Source organism: Anastrepha obliqua, chromosome 2 (genome assembly GCF_027943255.1).
Source record: "Anastrepha obliqua isolate idAnaObli1 chromosome 2, idAnaObli1_1.0, whole genome shotgun sequence".
Taxonomy (NCBI): domain Eukaryota; kingdom Metazoa; phylum Arthropoda; class Insecta; order Diptera; family Tephritidae; genus Anastrepha; species Anastrepha obliqua.
In genome coordinates, this window is record NC_072893.1 from 128,485,930 (window position 1) to 128,503,675 (window position 17,746).

Genomic DNA, 17,746 nt, shown 5'->3' on the forward strand with positions numbered 1-17,746 from the left:
AATTTGTGTCTTTAATAGAAATTTTTTAATAGAAATTAGGAATAGTATTGATTTATACTTTTATACTTTTTAAGAAACATATTAAATATTTCCGGTTTAAAAATTCAGCAAGCTATTTACATTATTCCTTACACTCTCTACACGGTGCTACGCAACCCTGTATCTGAACAAGTGTTTTGAAGCGCCAATCGCAGTTGTCAATAAAATTGTTAGCAATCACTGAACACACTCAGTCGGCAAGGAATCTAAAATAGGAGCAAAAAAATCTTCCGTATACGAAGTCCGCGCGAAATTAATATAATTTTTTAACAAATTTCAATTGAACGTGGAAGATTTGTAAAAAATAAACGTGATTTTTATTGAGTGAAACTGTGAAATTTGGAAGTAGTTTGATATGGAGTGGTACGAGATTGCAGTAGATGGTGAGCGCACGGTGAAGTTCCCCTCGAGAACACTTCAGCCGGATGCTTCTCAGCATCAGCATCAAAAACATTTTCAACAAAGAGATATTGCGGCAGCAGCAGCTGATGAAGATTGTGCTGGTAAATATTTGCATACGAGTCATCTTCCTAATAGCACTGTTTAACCTCCAAATTTGCTACAACTATAGTGCCTCAACAATTAGGCGGAATCATAAAACGCGGTGCGTGGAGTTGGTTAGCTAGCGGTAATGCATTGGATATCACTGCCCTACGTACAGGACAAACTATTGCGACTTACGAATTTACGGAAATTCTCGGGTATGACAACTGTTGCATACGCTGTGTAGAAGAACTATTTCCGGAAAACACTGAAACGGTTCTTTTGGCCGTATGCTTGGAATGCTTTCGCGCCGCAGGAGGTGGTTGCAGTTTTGTAGCAATCTATTCTATAGAACATGGTCGAGTATTGAGTTGTATTGAGTTGTCATTACATATTACGGCAGCAGCATTTGTGAGTGGAAATTGTTGCCGGCGTTCATTGTTACAAAATTTCGATGGCTGTTTATCAGTGGGCAGCGAAGAAGGTGTTATTTTACTTCTGGACTTAAATATAAAAAAGTTATTGAGCGCGTGCGGTGAACGCATGGGTGCACCAGTTGGGCAGCTAACTGATACGATAACAGTGTGTAAGATTGCGGACTATAATTTACCACTTGCTGAGATACATAGAACATTCCGACAAACCCGACAGGATGACGCCCACTTTGGATTACAAATAGAAGGTGAGTAGACATAAATTATTTGGGCTGTTCTTTCTATCCTGCTGTCTTGTCTACTTATGTATCAGTGTAATAGCTTTTAGTTGTTTGATGCCTTAAAAATTTAGAAAATAATCGAGTTTAATTCTGATGAAGCTATTAAAAGATACAGTATTGCATATCGTATATTAAATTCGGCGGTTCGATTTTTTTCTAAATTAAGTTTCAAAAAGAAAATTTCCCTTTATAAGTTTTATTGAAATCGATATTTCAGTTTTGAATTTATTTTTCCTTGTAATTAAGATAAGTTCCATACGTTAAGCTTTTCAACTTAAATAAAAGATATTTTGTTTTGCTTTTATTTTAAGCACTAATACTTCAGACTATTACAAACAGAAAACTTTCCATAGGCCAACCTAAGAACGTTAGATTTATCTCTTTTAACTGTATTTGTTTCTTATAATTTTCAACATTATAATTAAACATAAAAACTAAGTTAGGAATATATATAAAAAAAACTCCACATGGATATTAAAATAAAAAGAATTTAGTTTCATGGCTTTAAACAAAATGCGAAAAGCATTAAATAAAAAATTCACCGATATGACAACACATCAACAACGCCACCAAATGCAAGTGCTCTAAATAGCGTTTACTCGTCATCATTCCTCATTTCCACATCCAGCATACCACATATCATGTAGGATAAGTCATCAGTAGGATCACCATCGTCCCACATGCCATCCAGACACGCTTCGTCAAAATTGTCGTAGTTAAAAGTCATGGCCATGTGGCTGCTGCTCTCATCGCCACCACTACTCAAATCCATAAACTCGTTCATTTCCTCGCGCGCTTTATTCATTTCTGGCTCTGGCATTCGTAATAGGATAATACTTTCGATATGCTTTGTCTTAATCTTTACTACACCATGCTGCGTTCGCAAATGTTTTAACACATTAGGTCGATTCAGCTGCATATAATTGCAAAGTGTGCAGATGTACATTTCAATCTGCTTAGCGCGTGCATTGTATGTGTAATCTTCCACTAACTGGCCACGCTTGCGGCACGGTAAATGAATATGGCCCATCATAGCCGATCGCGTGGTTTTGCGAATATTACAACCACTGCAACGAAAGGCATATTCTCCCGTGTGCATCGAGTAATGCTGATACCAGTAGGGGAGCTTAAAACAGCACGTCTTACTGCAAAACACACATTCCGCTGCATATTGCTCCTGCCCGTTGAGATATGGACGCATCTCCAACAATTGACCACCTTGGTTGCGCACCCGTGCTAAAACATCCTTCTGTATACGTGAAGTATACACCTCGCAATCCGGATGTTCGTTGACGTAGTGGGAGACGGTGCGTGGAATGCGCTTGTTACAAATCTTGCACCACTCACTGCTACCCGCATGCCAGTTAATGTTTATGTTCCTGGGCACTTTACTGTCCGGCTCAAAAAGTAAATCATCTTCAGCGTTCGTCGAATCGCCCGATGTACTATCGCATGTAATTAACTCTGGTTCGACTGCTTTTGGCTGCTGTTTCAATTTTTTAAGGCTCTGCTTACGTGGCCGACCGCGCTTTACTCCCGACACATCCTCCGCTGCGCGAACAGGACCTTCTGCACGTTTGGGAGCGGCCAGCAGTCGAGTCGGCACTACTTTGTAAATGCGATGCGAACGAGGCTCATCGTCTTCGAGACTCCCTTCTTCTTCGTCATCAATGACAATGTGAGTGTTGGCAAAATTCGTGGCAATCGTACTTCGGTTTTGTGTTGTACTTTCTAAAAAGGTTATATCAAAATTTGAATTTTTAATGTACTTTAAATCCCTTCTCTTACAAACTTACCACTATTGGTCGTTGCCGCAGTTGATCCTTTCACATTTTTTCCATGCAATGTATTGGCAAACGTTGCTAAGTAGGCACTTTCGAAGGATTTCACTTGCTGCTGCCGTTGTCTCTTCGCCTCTAGCCTTTTCTCCTCCGCCTTGCGTTGCACCAATGCCATCATTTGCGCATCCTGGCGACGTTTATCGGCAGCTGCTGCTTGTTCGACTGTAGGTGTTGCGACGTCATCGGCTTCCTCAGGCTCATAGAGAAAGGTTTCATCGTAACAACGTGTACGATGCTGCCGTAACGATTTACGACGTTCTCCCTGACCTGCACTACTCTTTTCTACCTTTTTTTCGTAGTACTTTGCTGGAGTATATTCCTCGTCGCCCTTTTGCCGCTTTCGCTTATCGTCGGTTGTTGTCGCCCCACCATTGGCAGTGCCATATTTTGCCAATAAATCCTCATAGGTACTCGTACGCGTTGTTATACGGCCGGTATGCGCATCTGTCATCAGCGTCACATTGTTGCCAATCTGTGTGCAAACACCTGCACAGAAACGCAGACCTTCGACCGACAGCCGACAGTCGTTCGTATAGAATGCGTTGTATAATTCTCGCGTAAGCTGCCCATTTGTCGTGCCATCTGATGTGTACGCATTGATGTTGAGCGTAGTGCGCAGGTCTTTTATGCGCGCAAACACCTTATATCTGAGAGCACTTTGCATTAGGACCAGGCATGAGTGCGAGGCGATCTGCTGGGGACTAGCGAAATTCTGGATGAATTCATCCAACCATTCTCGATAGATACGCTCCTGCTGTTGCGTCACCGATAATGACTGCAATTTAGAGTTTTTCGACAAAGAAGCTGACGAAGTTGCCGACGTAGTAGTTTCTTTCTCTTCCTCTCTTGCTGTTGTACGGCGATTGGCATAGAAAGCATTCGGTATAATAATATTTTTGTTCGAAAGCGTTGCAGAGAATGCAAGCGGATTATCACCGGTTGTTACTGTAGCCGGTAATAAATTCACAGCGTTCAAAAAGTTCGATTGAGGTGTGGGTTTGAAACTGGTTGGCGGAAATAGCAGTACACTTCGTGGTGTCTTCACTGCAGTTGCACTCGGCGACAGCGTTTTGGAAATGAATGCGCGACAGGCTGACGGTATTGCGCCACCTGATAAGACTTGACTTATTTTTAGTGGTTTTTGTGCTTGCACAGCTGGTAGAAGAGTTCTCTTCTTACCCACCGTCGTGGGCTGGGCTGGCATCTTATTCAAAGTTCTTGTGGCAACTGGCGCCACATTTTGACGATTTATACGACGCTTTATCCGCGACTTATTATTGCGAATCACATCATCATCGTCCGAGCTATCGAGCAGTTCAATTGTCTCAGTGACGGATTTGGCTGTTTTAATAGTAGTTATGTTAAATTGGTGGCCAATTGCCGCCGATTCCTTATTTACCTTTTTCACTTTTGTGCTGTCGTAAGCCGAGTCGTCGATTTTTTTTTCGTTCTCCTCATCAGTATCCAGGCAAATAGGTGAGTCACGAGACTCAATAATCTCCACATCGTCATCATCATGATCATCATTGGTCAACGGCTTGGCAATCACTGATGGTGTAGTTCTAGTCTTATTAGTGGTATTTAGGTTTACGCTGGTCGCTGCAGTTTCCCCACTACTTTGTTGGCTGTTATCCGCTTCTATCTCTGCAGCGTGTACGCTCTCCGCCTGACCAAGTGGATCATCACAATGTGTCGTCTCCTCTAGCTCTGTCGCAGTACCACTCCGGCTGTCTATTTCCACAGCGAACTCAACTGGTATGGAGCAATTTTCTTCGTTATTGCCCGTATGCGGTTCACTGTTTTCCTCAATCTCGGGTTGTAACGAATGTGCGTCTTCATCGTATGCATCTTCGGTATCATTTTCATTTAACTCTTTAGTGCATTCCATAACCTTTGCATTACTATCGCTACCTTGAGTTATTTCCTCTTGTTCCAGTGGGCTCGTGTTGTCAGAATGTCTCTCACCATCGTCAACGTTTTCACTGTATTTCTCACCAGCTTTATTCTCATTATTTTCAGTGCAATCGAGGTTTTCCATTTCCTCGTCTCCAATCTGTTCTTCTTCCTCTCGATCACTCTTGTCTACTGAGAATTCCGCTTCATCCGCAGAGTCAGGCAAAATCATTTCATCTTCGACAGGTCCCTCTGGAATTTTAATTAATTCCACTCCTTCGTATTCCATCTCTTCAGTATCTTCTGGGGTTTCAAAGTTGCTAATAGTTTCCTTGCCAACGTGACTAAAATGCACATCAGTTTTTTGACCGATTTCTTCTAAATAAACTTTCTTATTGCCAATTTCGTTTTGGGTTGTTGATGCTTTAGTTTCATTTTTGGAAAATTTTGAGTTATCGTCCATTTGTTCTGATTCCGCATCGTTTTCCAAATCTTGTTTGTCGGACGTTGCAGAACTTGATTGTAGTACTTTTTCATCATTTTCAGTTTCTCTGATCAAACTCTCCAATTTCTTATTTATAATATCGTTTTCTGTGCTTTCACGGGCTTTTTCAGCTCTTTTGTTAACTGTTATAGATCCTTCACTTGCTTTTTCGAAGTTTTCATTTTCTTTCTTACCCGTTTCATTTACGATTTCATATTTTTCTTGAAGGAGCTGTTTATTTTCTACAGTTTCACGTCCATATTTTTCTCCTGCATTGACTTTTGGACTCAAACTAAAATTTTTAGCAGTCTCTAGGTTTCCCAAATTTTCTTTAATGTGATCAATATCCTTATCGTTCCCTGATATACTTGCTGTGTTGCACTATGCATACAATTCAAAAAAAAAAAAAAAAAACAATTAGAAATGTCGTGTTAGAAAGAAAATGCTATGGGTTAAGTATAAAATATATATAAATTTAATTGAATTTTATTAAAGAGACAGTACTTGACAATATTTTAATTCTTTTTTTATTTTTGTTTCATGTTTTAAGTTTTTTCTTGATTTTGTAATATTTTAATTTTTTCTACCAAAGTTTAAGTCATGCGTACATACACATATGTATATATATATAAAGTTAACTTCTTAAATCCCACATTTACCTCTTCATGTACAATATTAGTAGCATTGGGTGCATCCTTTAGCATTGTTGCATACGTGTCCAGTTCCTTCAGTGTCCAACTGCAAAGTTCATTAAAAATGAATGCAATTAAAGGGTACTCTTAGTTGGCAATTGCCATTTAATCTTGTTTATACCTGTCACCCGCAGCCTGCTGCCCACACAACACTTGCTGCAGTAACTTTAATTTCCTCAGCTCTTCGACATTTTCATTTTGTAACGTTGCGGTCGCAATGCGCTGCCTCAAGCAGGGCAACAATTTTTGCATTTCATTGACTTTTTGCTCATAGTCTTTGTATTGTTGGTGTAACTCTGCGGGCTCCATCATGCTGCTTATAATTTAGCAGGTAATCGGTTCTATCTAACCTGTTTATGTATTGGTTTAGCAAATATGTATTCTTTTTTCTTCAAAAGCTAGTCATTATTTACAAAAATTTAAAATAGGAAAAACAATTATTATTATTAAACTATTGATAATTTCTTTGAAGCACCTGCTTCTGAATTGAATAAAAGGAATACATAGATATTGTGCCGAAAAATTGTCTGCCATTTTAATTGTTTGTGGACAAGTCAAACTGCTGTGTTATTTATAAAAAGGGAGACATGAAATTAATTCGACGCTACATTTTTGTTTAGACGTAATTGTTGAAATTTTTCTGAATACAAAAAAATGTATATACTGAAAAGTAATACATGCATATAGTACACATATATTTTTCTTCTTTACTTAGATCGGAAAAGAGAAATAATATTAGGTTAAAGTTTTATTTAAAGTCTTATTTAACTTTTAAATAAAATTCTAAACAGGATCTTTATATTTTATTTTATTTATTATCATTCGAAAAGAAATCGACAAAAACCAAAAAAGGAGTATATGTTAGTAACCTTAATTAAGTAACATATGCAATTTTTTTCTTAATTTTGTGTTTAATAAAATCGCTTATCAGAATCAGGAACATTTTTTAGTTCGTTTTAATAGTGTATAAAGAAGAAATTGTATGTAAAAAAAACTTTTTATAAAGACGGTATTTAGTTACACATGAAATTCCGATGATTAAAAAAAACGAAATTTTATTTGCATTATAGTAATTTTGAATAGCACTTAAAAAATAACTGAGTTAGAATATATAAATGAGAAATATTTAGAAAGAAATTGTACCCAGCAATTTGGCTTGTCACAGGGAAAATATAAATTTTAAACACACACGCAGAGCGTAGCAACAACACTCATACAAACGCACATTTACAACAAAGTGGCGATGGTAGCGACCGACATGGGCTATCGCACCGCCGTTGCTCGCAACCAGGCACCCCTATAAAAATATAAGCTGAAGTTGATGCCCTCTTGGCTGAGGCGCCACTGTTAATTGTACATATATATATTTTTTTCAACGCTGTGGTAGGGCTTGTAATTTTTTTTTCGCTTGCGTATTTTTCCTTTGTTGTACACTATCTTGTGTAAACGCTTAAGTGAAGCGCGAATTTTCAAGTAGTCTGCACTTCCAAAATTAATTCAAACTCTTTAAAACTGAAAGCAATACTTTACACTCTGCACGCACAACCAAAATTTTTGCCACTAGTCTCATTTTTTTCTCCAATTTACCGCTGTCAGTGCTTTGATGCGTCACATTGTAAAAAGTATAGTACTTATTGCAAAATGTAGTCAAAAAAGTAGTAAGTTTAAAAAGTAGTAATATGTTTGGAACTATTTTTTTCTAAATTTAGGAGATTTGTAGTTAAATTTTTTTTAAGTAAATAATTTTGTTTAAAGACACTGTTTTTTTTTTTAATTCGAGGCAATCAAACATGGTTTACTGTGTTTATTAAATATGTCAAACCAATATGCACAAAAGTACGTTTGGTATAGTAGTAAGGTAGTAGAGCGTGAATGCTGAGACAGCACACTGTTTAAATATAAAAATTAACTACAGGGTTGCTTTTGCCAAATGTCAGTTATGGTATGCTTTGATTGACACAAGAAAAAAATTAGAAGCAGTGGTGTTCTTCTCCGCAGTAAAAATTATGCATAAAAAATTTTGTTCTTGAAAACTTTTTAGCAGATATACAGTTATCTTACAAGATCTTAAAAGTTTTTGCAGCAAATAAAAAATATAGGATATATGTATGTATTTATATTTTCTTAAATGTATTTTATCATCTATAGTTTATGCAATTAATTATTGAAGTTTTATTAATTAAAAATTAGTACTTTATCAAAAATTTCATTTCCGAGCATAAATTAAGCATAAAATTCTTCATAAACAAGTTAGGAAAATTACTTACAATTCTTTATCGAAATAATGGTCAGATTTATAATAAACTCGTATTCCATATTTTTACCCCTATTCAATCACACAAACCAAAATTGTAATTCCTTACAATGTGCTATGAGTTTTTATATTTGAGGTGTATCGAGTTTTTGTTGCTATAATATTATATAACATTCTGTACATATATGTACCATACATATGTACATATGTATACATACATTATTGAAGAAGCCTGCAAAAGTAATAATCTTGGCGGAAAATAAATAATCTTATAATTATACATTTTTAATTCTGTATCTATCTTTTTTTTATTTTTTAAATCGTTATTTCTTCATAACTTCACCTCCCTCTTTCCTCAAAGTCATCGACACCCCTTGCGCTGTTCAATGTTTGCTACCCATCGACGTGTCCTTGGGCTTAGCAATTGGCCTCGAAGATGGACGTTTGGCTTTCTACGATTTGGCTGAAATGCAAATATTTCACATAGCCATACCGCAGCCAATGTATGTAATGGCCCCAGTAATGAAGTTATCGTATCTAGAACCCTTAGATGATCCCCGTCATTGCCTCTACGTTTGGGCGATGCATGAAAATGGAGAAAATTTGAATGCAGTGCTGCATACGCTTATATATGAAAAGCGCTTGATGGAAAAGGATGGGTTTTACTATTTCGAGGTAACTAAAATACGCATGCATATGTACACACATATATGAATAGGTAACAAACAATTGGTTTTATATTTTTTATTATAATTCCTTTTGCAGTCTTTTCTCACGTGCATACCACGTCTTCAACTGCCATTGGAGTCGACCAAGAGTGTCGCCATTGGTTGTCAGTCAATTAGTAAAATTCAGAATAGCAGTTTCAATATTAGTTTAGGTAGTGGTCTCAATGCCACACTTGCTGACGAAGATGGATATTGTTTGAGTGCACTAACCTGGTATTCCACACTTGAAGAGAAGAATAAGCTACTCATTTTTGATTTGAATCAATGGTACAAAGAGGAAATGCCAAATAGCTTTATGAATCAGAAATGTCCCAATTATCTGGCTGGTTATGTGCTGAGTGGGCGCCAATGTGCTCTAGGCGCTTTCCTTAATCCTAGTACCATTGCTCACTTCAATTCGTTGCAGCGCTTTGAAGAGCATTTCTATCCGAATTCTCTCAGTTTTGGTGTGTATAAGAAAACATTGCTGTGTATTTATTTTATATATTATTTTGATTCTTCTTTGTAGATTGTGTACTCTTATTGGAAGATAGCACGCTGGGCTACACCTGGATTGGTGCGCAAAATAAAATCATCAATGTGCTGCGTGCCAGTAACTCGAGCATTTTCCTCGAACCGGATATGTATTTTCGAGAGATTTTGCGCGCGCGCTTATTGCCGCAATTTTCTGAATTGAATGTGGACTCCACATTCTCTCGGGTAATATAAATTATTAATTTGTGATTAGGTTTAAACATTTAACCAAAAAATATATAATATTTGTTTAATTTCATTACACATCGTATATTTCACGTTGATATTTAGTTTGAAAATTTGTTTCTTTCAGCTTGCCATTTATGAAACGATTTTATGTGTGGCATTGGAGCACAATTGTTTTAGTCTGCTTCGTGATTGTGCCAAATGCTGGGCAGATGGCAGTTTTATGGGCTCCAATTTCACTGCTACAACAGGTATTTCACTCTCTACCCTTACCGATTGGATATGGAAGCGCGCCACTGAAATCAAAACGCGCTGCAATGATCTTTCGAAAGGTCTTTTCGACTATGCCGGCTATCCATTGGATCCGCGTGAGCAGAAAGAGTTGGGTTACTTAACACGTCAGCTTAAATTACTCGCCGATTTGCTTGGTGAGGTGCTATCCACTGGAAAGCGCTATATACCTGATAAAGGTTAGCAAATAAATTTATATGAAATGAATATAACATTTTTAACATTCGACTTAATAAAATGTTTTAACCAGTTTTCCTTAACCTCGAGACGCAAAACAAGTCGATGAGAATGGCATCCGAGTACCAAGATGTTTTGCTTTGGCTTCTTAACATCCGTTTACTTCCAGAAATGCAGCATAATCGTAACAATCATAATTCATATAAAGAGCATTCCAAAGCCAAAGAAGACATTAATTTTATTCAATATCCTTACGATGATTTGAAAAATTTATATACGCGTAGACGTGCCTTTTTCGCTCGCATCAATGAAAATTTAATCTCAAAAAAAACTGGTAGTTGTCGCTTACTCTTCATAGATGCACTCATTACTCATGAATGCAAGGGTGATGTCTTGCGTGAATGTTGGCTGGAAAACGGAGGCAATGGTCTTTATCCTCCGCCTTCTATTGAGGCCATGCTACGTGTTATGCTTGTGCCGGATGTAGAGTTTGAAAGCAAATGTGCAATTTTGTTATATTTCTTTTTGGATTTGCATATGACCATCGACGAGCACGCGCACAAAGAAGTTGTGGAGAGTTTTGTAAAATTCCCGAGCGTTTTCAAATTAACTGCTGCTCTGATCAAGACAGTGCAATCGCTTTGGAATCTAGATCATGGACTATTTATGGTAAGTATTGAATGAAAACAAGCTAGAGAGCATCTTACTTGAGGTAGCGTCACAATTTTGCTATATTTTTCGTTAATTTACAATACATTACTTTAGCCCGCTGTCGATGAATTCATATCGCCCTTCAACAATAATCAAACGTACACCCAATGGATGCTTGAGCTACTCATTGAATCTCTACTGAGCCAAAACGCTGCCGACTTTGCGTTGCGCATACTTGAAGCGCGTTCTACTCTCATATCTCCCGTACTGAAGCTAAAAACACTACTAGCCAACGATCTAATTTCCGAAGCCTTCCATTTTTCGCGCTCCAAACAAGATGACTCGCTACTGGAACTTTTTTTCAAATGTTGTCTTTGCGCTGGTAAATACGGCGTCATACGTGATTTGGCGCTAAGTGAGCGGGAGGGCCAGCTTGTACAACGCATATTACGCACCAGTAAAACGCATGGTGCCGAAAACTTGCACTTCGTTTATCTTTTGCAGAAGTCCAAATATATTGAAGCCGTTTCATATTTGGATGAGTTATCGCGTGCGAAGAGTTTGCGCATGAATTACGGCAATGAGGGCATTGTTGTGGACAGTGCCGATACGCCGAATTTAGTGTTATCCGCTTTCAATACTACGATGGCGCCAGTGACCCAAGGTTTGACAGATGTTTACTTTCGTATTAAAAATAAAATTAAGAAGAAGGAGGCAGACAATCACTCGCCTGTGCCACTAAGTTGTCAGCTCATTAAGCAGAATGCAAATAATTTACTCGGTGGCATTTACCACAGCTCAGCGCTGAGCGCACACTTTGCCACTTACTATTGGGGGGAAATGGGTGATGAGCGGCAGCGTAATGTCGCTTCCGCCAGCGCATTGCTGAGTGCGAATAATGCGCCATTCTTGCGAAAGCCGCAGGTAGAGACGTGCCATCTCCATATGAAGCAGTCTGCTCAAAGTGGTGTGTCATATCCACAGCCCTATAGGCTGACCGAGAAACGGACGCTAGCAGAACGAGAAATGGAACTAGATGACGCGACTGGTAAAGTGTCCACAGCGCTTAATACGATCGCACAGCCGCGTAAACGTCGTCGTTTATTAGGTCAGGAAATTATCAAAGACCTAGGCCACTTCATGCAAATTAATAAAACTGCAAGTCAGTTAACGGCACATGGTTTTGATATGCAGACTGCATACAAACCGGAAGAAAATACAAATGAGTTGACACCACAAAAAATGCCTGCAGCATCTACGGAGTTTCTGACGCAACCACTGATAACGCCGCGGCGGCGCTTGAATGCTCTTGATGAAAGCCGTAGTGTGGGTTTGTCGACCACTACTATTTCGGAGCTACATAGCATACTCAAAACAAGCAATACACCAGAGAGAACCGAACGTGGTTACAGTGCGCGTCGTGAGCTGCATTCGGCGATAGATGAAAGCAAGAATTTACGCTTCAAATTACCTGCTACGGAAATAGTGGAAGATTCTCCAGCGAAATTGAAGCATGGCGATGCCAAAATAAACACAGATATAGGCAAACGACGTTTAGTGTCTACAACAACTATTATCGATGAAGCTGACAAAAACGTTGCGAAGGATGAAATGCCTCATGCAACAGCGGAAACTCCAAATGAAATAGCTCAGGAGGACATTGAATTGGCAGAAGATGAAGCCATTGACGAACTGCTAATTGAGGTGCGACACGAAATACCGTCTTCCGCTACTTCTTCTCCAGCTAACCAAAAAGTAGTGATGCAAGTCGTATCAGGGGAACCGGATTCTTCAAAAAGGATTCAGGTTCTCGAAGAGGAGGAGGAAGCTGAAGACTTCTACTCACCACTTTCTTCCCGTAACAATTCACTGATTATAGAAGGTGTACGTTCACCGATTACATCGACAACAACTACATTCGCTTCATCAGATTACGAATCAAAAACATCCAAAGTATTCCGTTTTAGTGGTCCCCAACCACGTAAACCACTAGCACGCCTTTCAGCTGAGCGCAGCCAAAGTCGTACTCCAGAAAAACAAATGCCGGAGCGAAAGGAAGAAAAAGAAGAAAATCAGCAATCACCAGGTTGCGTAGAAAAACAGTCGAGTAGCAGGCACGCTAGCGTTACTTCCTCCGGGTATTCGACAGCCGTAACTAATGCAGTAGACTGCCGCAAACCGAGCTTCCAGATAAAATCTGTAATGTCTTTGGCTAGCAGCGACTTTGCGCCATACAGCTCATCGTCAAAAATAAGCTCAACTCTGTCGAAATTCAACTTACAGGACACCACGGTACAAGAACAACGTGGCAAGCTCTCTGAATGCAGTACAGTAGTTGGCAGCTTCAGTGTGGAAGAAAGCAGGTTTCCGGGAACTGATGAAATTGACAACATGGAAAAGCCAACAGCTGCTTATATTCAGTTAAAAAGGACGGCTAGTGAGTTTGTGCGACCAACGACAGTACAGCATTTGCACGCCAATACAACACTAGACATGAGTTCTTACGAATTTACTCTAGCGGAGGATGGCGCTAAACAAAAGGCAGCAGTCCTGAAAAGTATGGAAACAGATGAGTTAATGAATATGGATGAAGATGTAGAACCTGAAATTGAGGAAATCAACGTCAACAAAGAGCAGCTAGTTCCAAAATTCAATGCTAAAAGTAATGATTATGTAACCGCCCCGGCTGAGACTGACTTGTATTCAGACGCGCTTGGCATAACCGTGCAGCATGCAACGGATGTGGATATTGAGGAAAGTGAAGACTCCAATGATGTAGTTGCTTTGCTTAATAACCCGGAAGCCGCGGTCGAGAAGCTTAAAAACCAAACTGCAGCCGACGAGAGTGATAGTGATGTAATTATCTTATCGTCCTCTGCATCGTCGCCGCAAATGCATGTTGACAACCAACAATTTGATTCCGACTCTGAAAGTGACAATGACGAATCTGAAGAGGGCGGAGAAGAGGAAGATGTAAGCTATGTACATTATACGCATAAACCGAATTCGGCTGGGAATCTCAGTGATTCATCGTCTATAGAAGTCATCGAGGAAAGCCACAGCGATGGTAGCGATAGATCCGGCTCCGGCGAAATGACTAGAAAGTCAATATTAAGAACGAATATATTGCAGGAAGAGCGAGAAGCATATGTACATGCACCAGTAAATGAAAACGATTTTGAGGAGAGTAATACTGGTGAGAATACGCAACATACAAAGAAAGAAAAAAGCAAAAAGGAAAATATCACAGATATCCAGAGTGATAGCAAAGATTCATACAGCAATTCTGCATCGGTAGAAAATGAAGAAAGAATCGAGGTTGAAGAGGCTGCTTCAAGCTGTGCTGATTATGAAGAGTTGGTATTGCGTGAAACTGTTGTTTTTGAGGAGTCCGAAGATGAACAACAAGCAGATGAAGACAACCAGGAAGCGGGTTCATACTTCAGTAAAAGCGTGTTTGTGCAAAATGACGCCAAAATTACAATAGAAGAATTGAAAGTGAACGCATACAATGCAACCTCGCAAGAAATCTACGTGGAGCTTGGCAGTGATGTGTTTTATTGCGATGCCGAAACGACCAGCGAAAGCGTTGAAATGTATGGGAAATGCGACGATGAGATAAATGTTGTAGTTGCTAGTACTTCGAAGAAAATCCTTACACATACAGTGAACCTTACCGCAAAACTACCAGAGGAATTGTTGCAAGGTGTTGAGAAACCGAAGCTAAATGAAAAAGTTTCCACTCACTCTATAATTGATAAAGACATAATTGAAGAACACAAAAAGGTCAATAAAAATATTGGTAGTGATGTCGCAGCAACTGTCGCAAACAAAAGACCGATTTTTGCTACTGCATCCCCGGAGGGCAAGAATAAATATAGAATTGAAGAATCAGAAGAGGAAAAACAAATCAGTTTGAGCGTGGGAGAAAAAGAAGATACAAAAAAGGCTGAACAATGTTTACAAGAAGAAGGGCAAATAAGTATGCGAGGGAATGAAGGCGAAGATATAGAAAAGACTAAAATTGAAGAACCGGAAGAGGAGGATCAAATTAGTTTGCACGTGGACGAATGCGATCTCAGTGAGGTTGAATTATTGGAAGTTGACGAAAATGGGAAAAATCCCACTACAGAAAAACAGTCAACAGTTAAGAGTACATCAAAGACTGCAGAAGAAGACCTTGAAGAATCTTCACAAAAGCCGCAAAGCCCAAAATCTCACCTATTAAGTGAAAGGGAGAGTAAAAGTGAACTCCGTAACTCTCCACAAAACGATTCCAAATTGCTGGAAAAGTCCTTGCGATCGTCACAAATCTCTGTTCCTGGTGAGAAGGCATGTCTTAAACGCGAATATTCTACTTTAAACACTTTGTTAGAAGAAGGCGAAACCATAACTATTTCGTCAATCCCCAAGAATACACGTTACAGTCACCGAGGCACTTCTGTACCACCCCTAGTCGACTTGACTGCGAGCCCAGCATTTGACGAAATTATTACACCACGGCGCAATACACGAGGTATTTCGATGCCACCCCAAACCACAGCTCAGCAAGAGCAAGAAGCTTCAGTACACACGCCAGAAAGGAGTACCAGCAGTCGCCGCAGTAATCGCGCCAGTTCAGCGCAACCCAGTGAAGAAATGATTGCTCTACTTGGCACACCGCGTACGCGACGGAGTTCACGAGGTGTATCCATGCCGCATGATGTTGATGAAAATGACAGTTTCATGCGCTTGCGCACTGCCCGCGGCACTTCGGTACCACCTGCTACAAAAATTGTCGCGCGTCGCCGTTCAACTTTGCTCGATCCCGTTGACGAAAATACGCCAGTATTGGATTCGCCATCAACCCGTACACGCTCACGCATGCGTCTGAATTCTACTGAGAGCGAATTGAATTCGTCGATTGTAAGCGGTAGTGAACAGGCCCCACAGTCCAAGCGAAAGCGTCGGTCTTCAATAACGAGTAACGTCTCGGAGCACCAAACTACACCGAGCAGCAGACGTACGCGTCGCAGCAATGCTGCTGCTGAATCCGAAATTACAACCAGCGAAGCAGGTTCACCAAAAACTCCTGTACGAAGGACACGCAGACAGAGTACCAATGCAGAAAACCTAGACGCAATGACGTCAATAGATAAGAACGAACATGAAACACAAGAATCGACGAACACAAATGAAAATGCTACGGAGGAGGTATTATACTCATCAGCGCGACGCTTGACACGCACTCAACTGGCTATTATGGAGAAGTCGGCGGTGCTCAGAAAAATTAAACCAGTTGAAGGATTGCACAGTGGAACATCCAAATCATCGCCTACAACAAAAGGTGCCCGGAAGCGTCGCAGTTCACGCTCCACGGTGCCCGACAGCGATGATGTCGAATCGATTTCATCGCACAGAAGTAATATTTCTGGCACACAAAAGCGTCGTGTAACGCGCAGCTCGGTAAAGGATAAGGTGAAGAATTAACAGTTTTTTCTTTATGTTTCAATTTGTTTGTATATAAATTATTTCGTTCGTTATTTTACTTCACTTATCAGGAGGAGAACGATGATGATTTGGTCAGTGTTGGCAGTTCTGTGGGAAGTGAACGGCTGTATATGTTGCGCTCCAAAGAACCTAAAAGCTCACCGAATACTACTTTGGGCACCATACTAGAAGATGAAGGGGAAGGTTAGTAGATTTTGCAAAAAATAAAACAATGTGTGAAATTTTCTTAAAATTTTCAGAAGCGGGACCAAAGAAGCGTTCTATGCCAATCAAAAAGCGTTTGTCTAAGTCACATGGGGAACCCAGTCCATAAGGTCAATGCTCACTTTATATAATATATTTTTGTTGTTGCAATTTGTAAATTGGGCAGAAAAATGTCAATAAACGCTATAAGCATTGAAAATTTCTTACACACATTCAAGGCGAATCTATTAAAGGTGGTGTTGGTAAATCAGTTGATTTTTTTTTTTTCGTAATATGTAATGTGTAATATGTAATGTAATAATGTAGCTGTCAGCAGAGAATAAAACAAGGCGAAAGTATTCACCCAGCTGAATTTTTCGCCATAGATATGGCTTATGTCAAAATGATATGCTTTGTTTGTATTGGTATTTATTTGTGATGTTTAATTCAAGACTGTTAAGATAAAAACTTATCTATATATATAAAAATGAAATGATGTTCGTTTGTCCGCATTTTTTTGGGCCGATACGAGGCCAATTTTATTCGTTCTTTTTTCATATTATAGGGATCCACTAGGGGAAGGTTTTTAGCAAAAAAAAATTTCTTTTAAATATTTTCTTCATATAAAAAAAAGAAAAAATCAAAATATTGTCCAAAACAAAACTTGCTCGATTGTTAGATTAAAGTAAGTTTCGAATCGACATTCATTTTATGTGTACAACTTTTTTTGAATTTTTTGTATTTGTATTGTGATACAGAAATGTATTGTATACAGAAATTTCAAATGATTCGAATGAAATTTTTTTTTTTTATTTCTTCCATAAAATATTACACCTGTCGTTAGACAATAAGTAATTTGATTTACAAAAAGATGGAATGAGAGTGATATTGAAGGGCCAATGCCCCCAAGCTCATTTAGAAGAAATATATACATCTATATATATAAAAATGAAATGATGTTCGTTTGTCCGCATTTTTTTGGGCCGATACGAGACCAATTTTATTCGTTCTTTTTTCATATTATAGGGATCCACTAGGGGAAGGTTTTGAGCAAAAAAATTTTTTTTTTAATAATTTCTTCATATAAAAAAAAGAAAAAATTAAAATATTGTACAAATTGTGTTTT

The 17,746-nt window shown here is 39.0% G+C and overlaps 2 protein-coding genes across 3 annotated transcripts; one reads left to right on the forward strand and one right to left on the reverse strand.

The window, feature by feature from the left end:
• The first annotated feature begins 109 nt into the window (after positions 1-109).
• Positions 110-16,853, forward strand: LOC129238896 (protein ELYS homolog). The gene is made up of 10 exons (XM_054874122.1): positions 110-542; positions 611-1,204; positions 8,763-9,076; positions 9,167-9,575; positions 9,638-9,828; positions 9,956-10,298; positions 10,370-10,965; positions 11,062-16,404; positions 16,488-16,620; positions 16,677-16,853. The coding sequence occupies exons 1-10, from the start codon at positions 395-397 to the stop codon at positions 16,748-16,750; spliced, it is 8,145 nt and encodes a 2,714-aa protein (XP_054730097.1). The 5' UTR covers positions 110-394; the 3' UTR covers positions 16,751-16,853.
• LOC129238897 (uncharacterized) lies at positions 1,582-7,729 on the reverse strand. 2 transcript variants are annotated; one of them, XM_054874123.1, is made up of 5 exons: positions 7,373-7,729; positions 6,269-6,497; positions 6,115-6,193; positions 3,034-5,836; positions 1,582-2,968 (listed from the first exon to the last, which is right to left on the reverse strand). In XM_054874123.1, the coding sequence occupies exons 2-5, from the start codon at positions 6,457-6,459 to the stop codon at positions 1,833-1,835; spliced, it is 4,209 nt and encodes a 1,402-aa protein (XP_054730098.1). In that variant the 5' UTR covers positions 6,460-6,497; positions 7,373-7,729; the 3' UTR covers positions 1,582-1,832. The 2 variants fall into 2 exon arrangements, with proteins under 2 accessions (XP_054730098.1, XP_054730099.1); XM_054874124.1 differs by having other exon boundaries at positions 6,269-6,545.
• Positions 16,854-17,746: the final 893 nt, after the last annotated feature.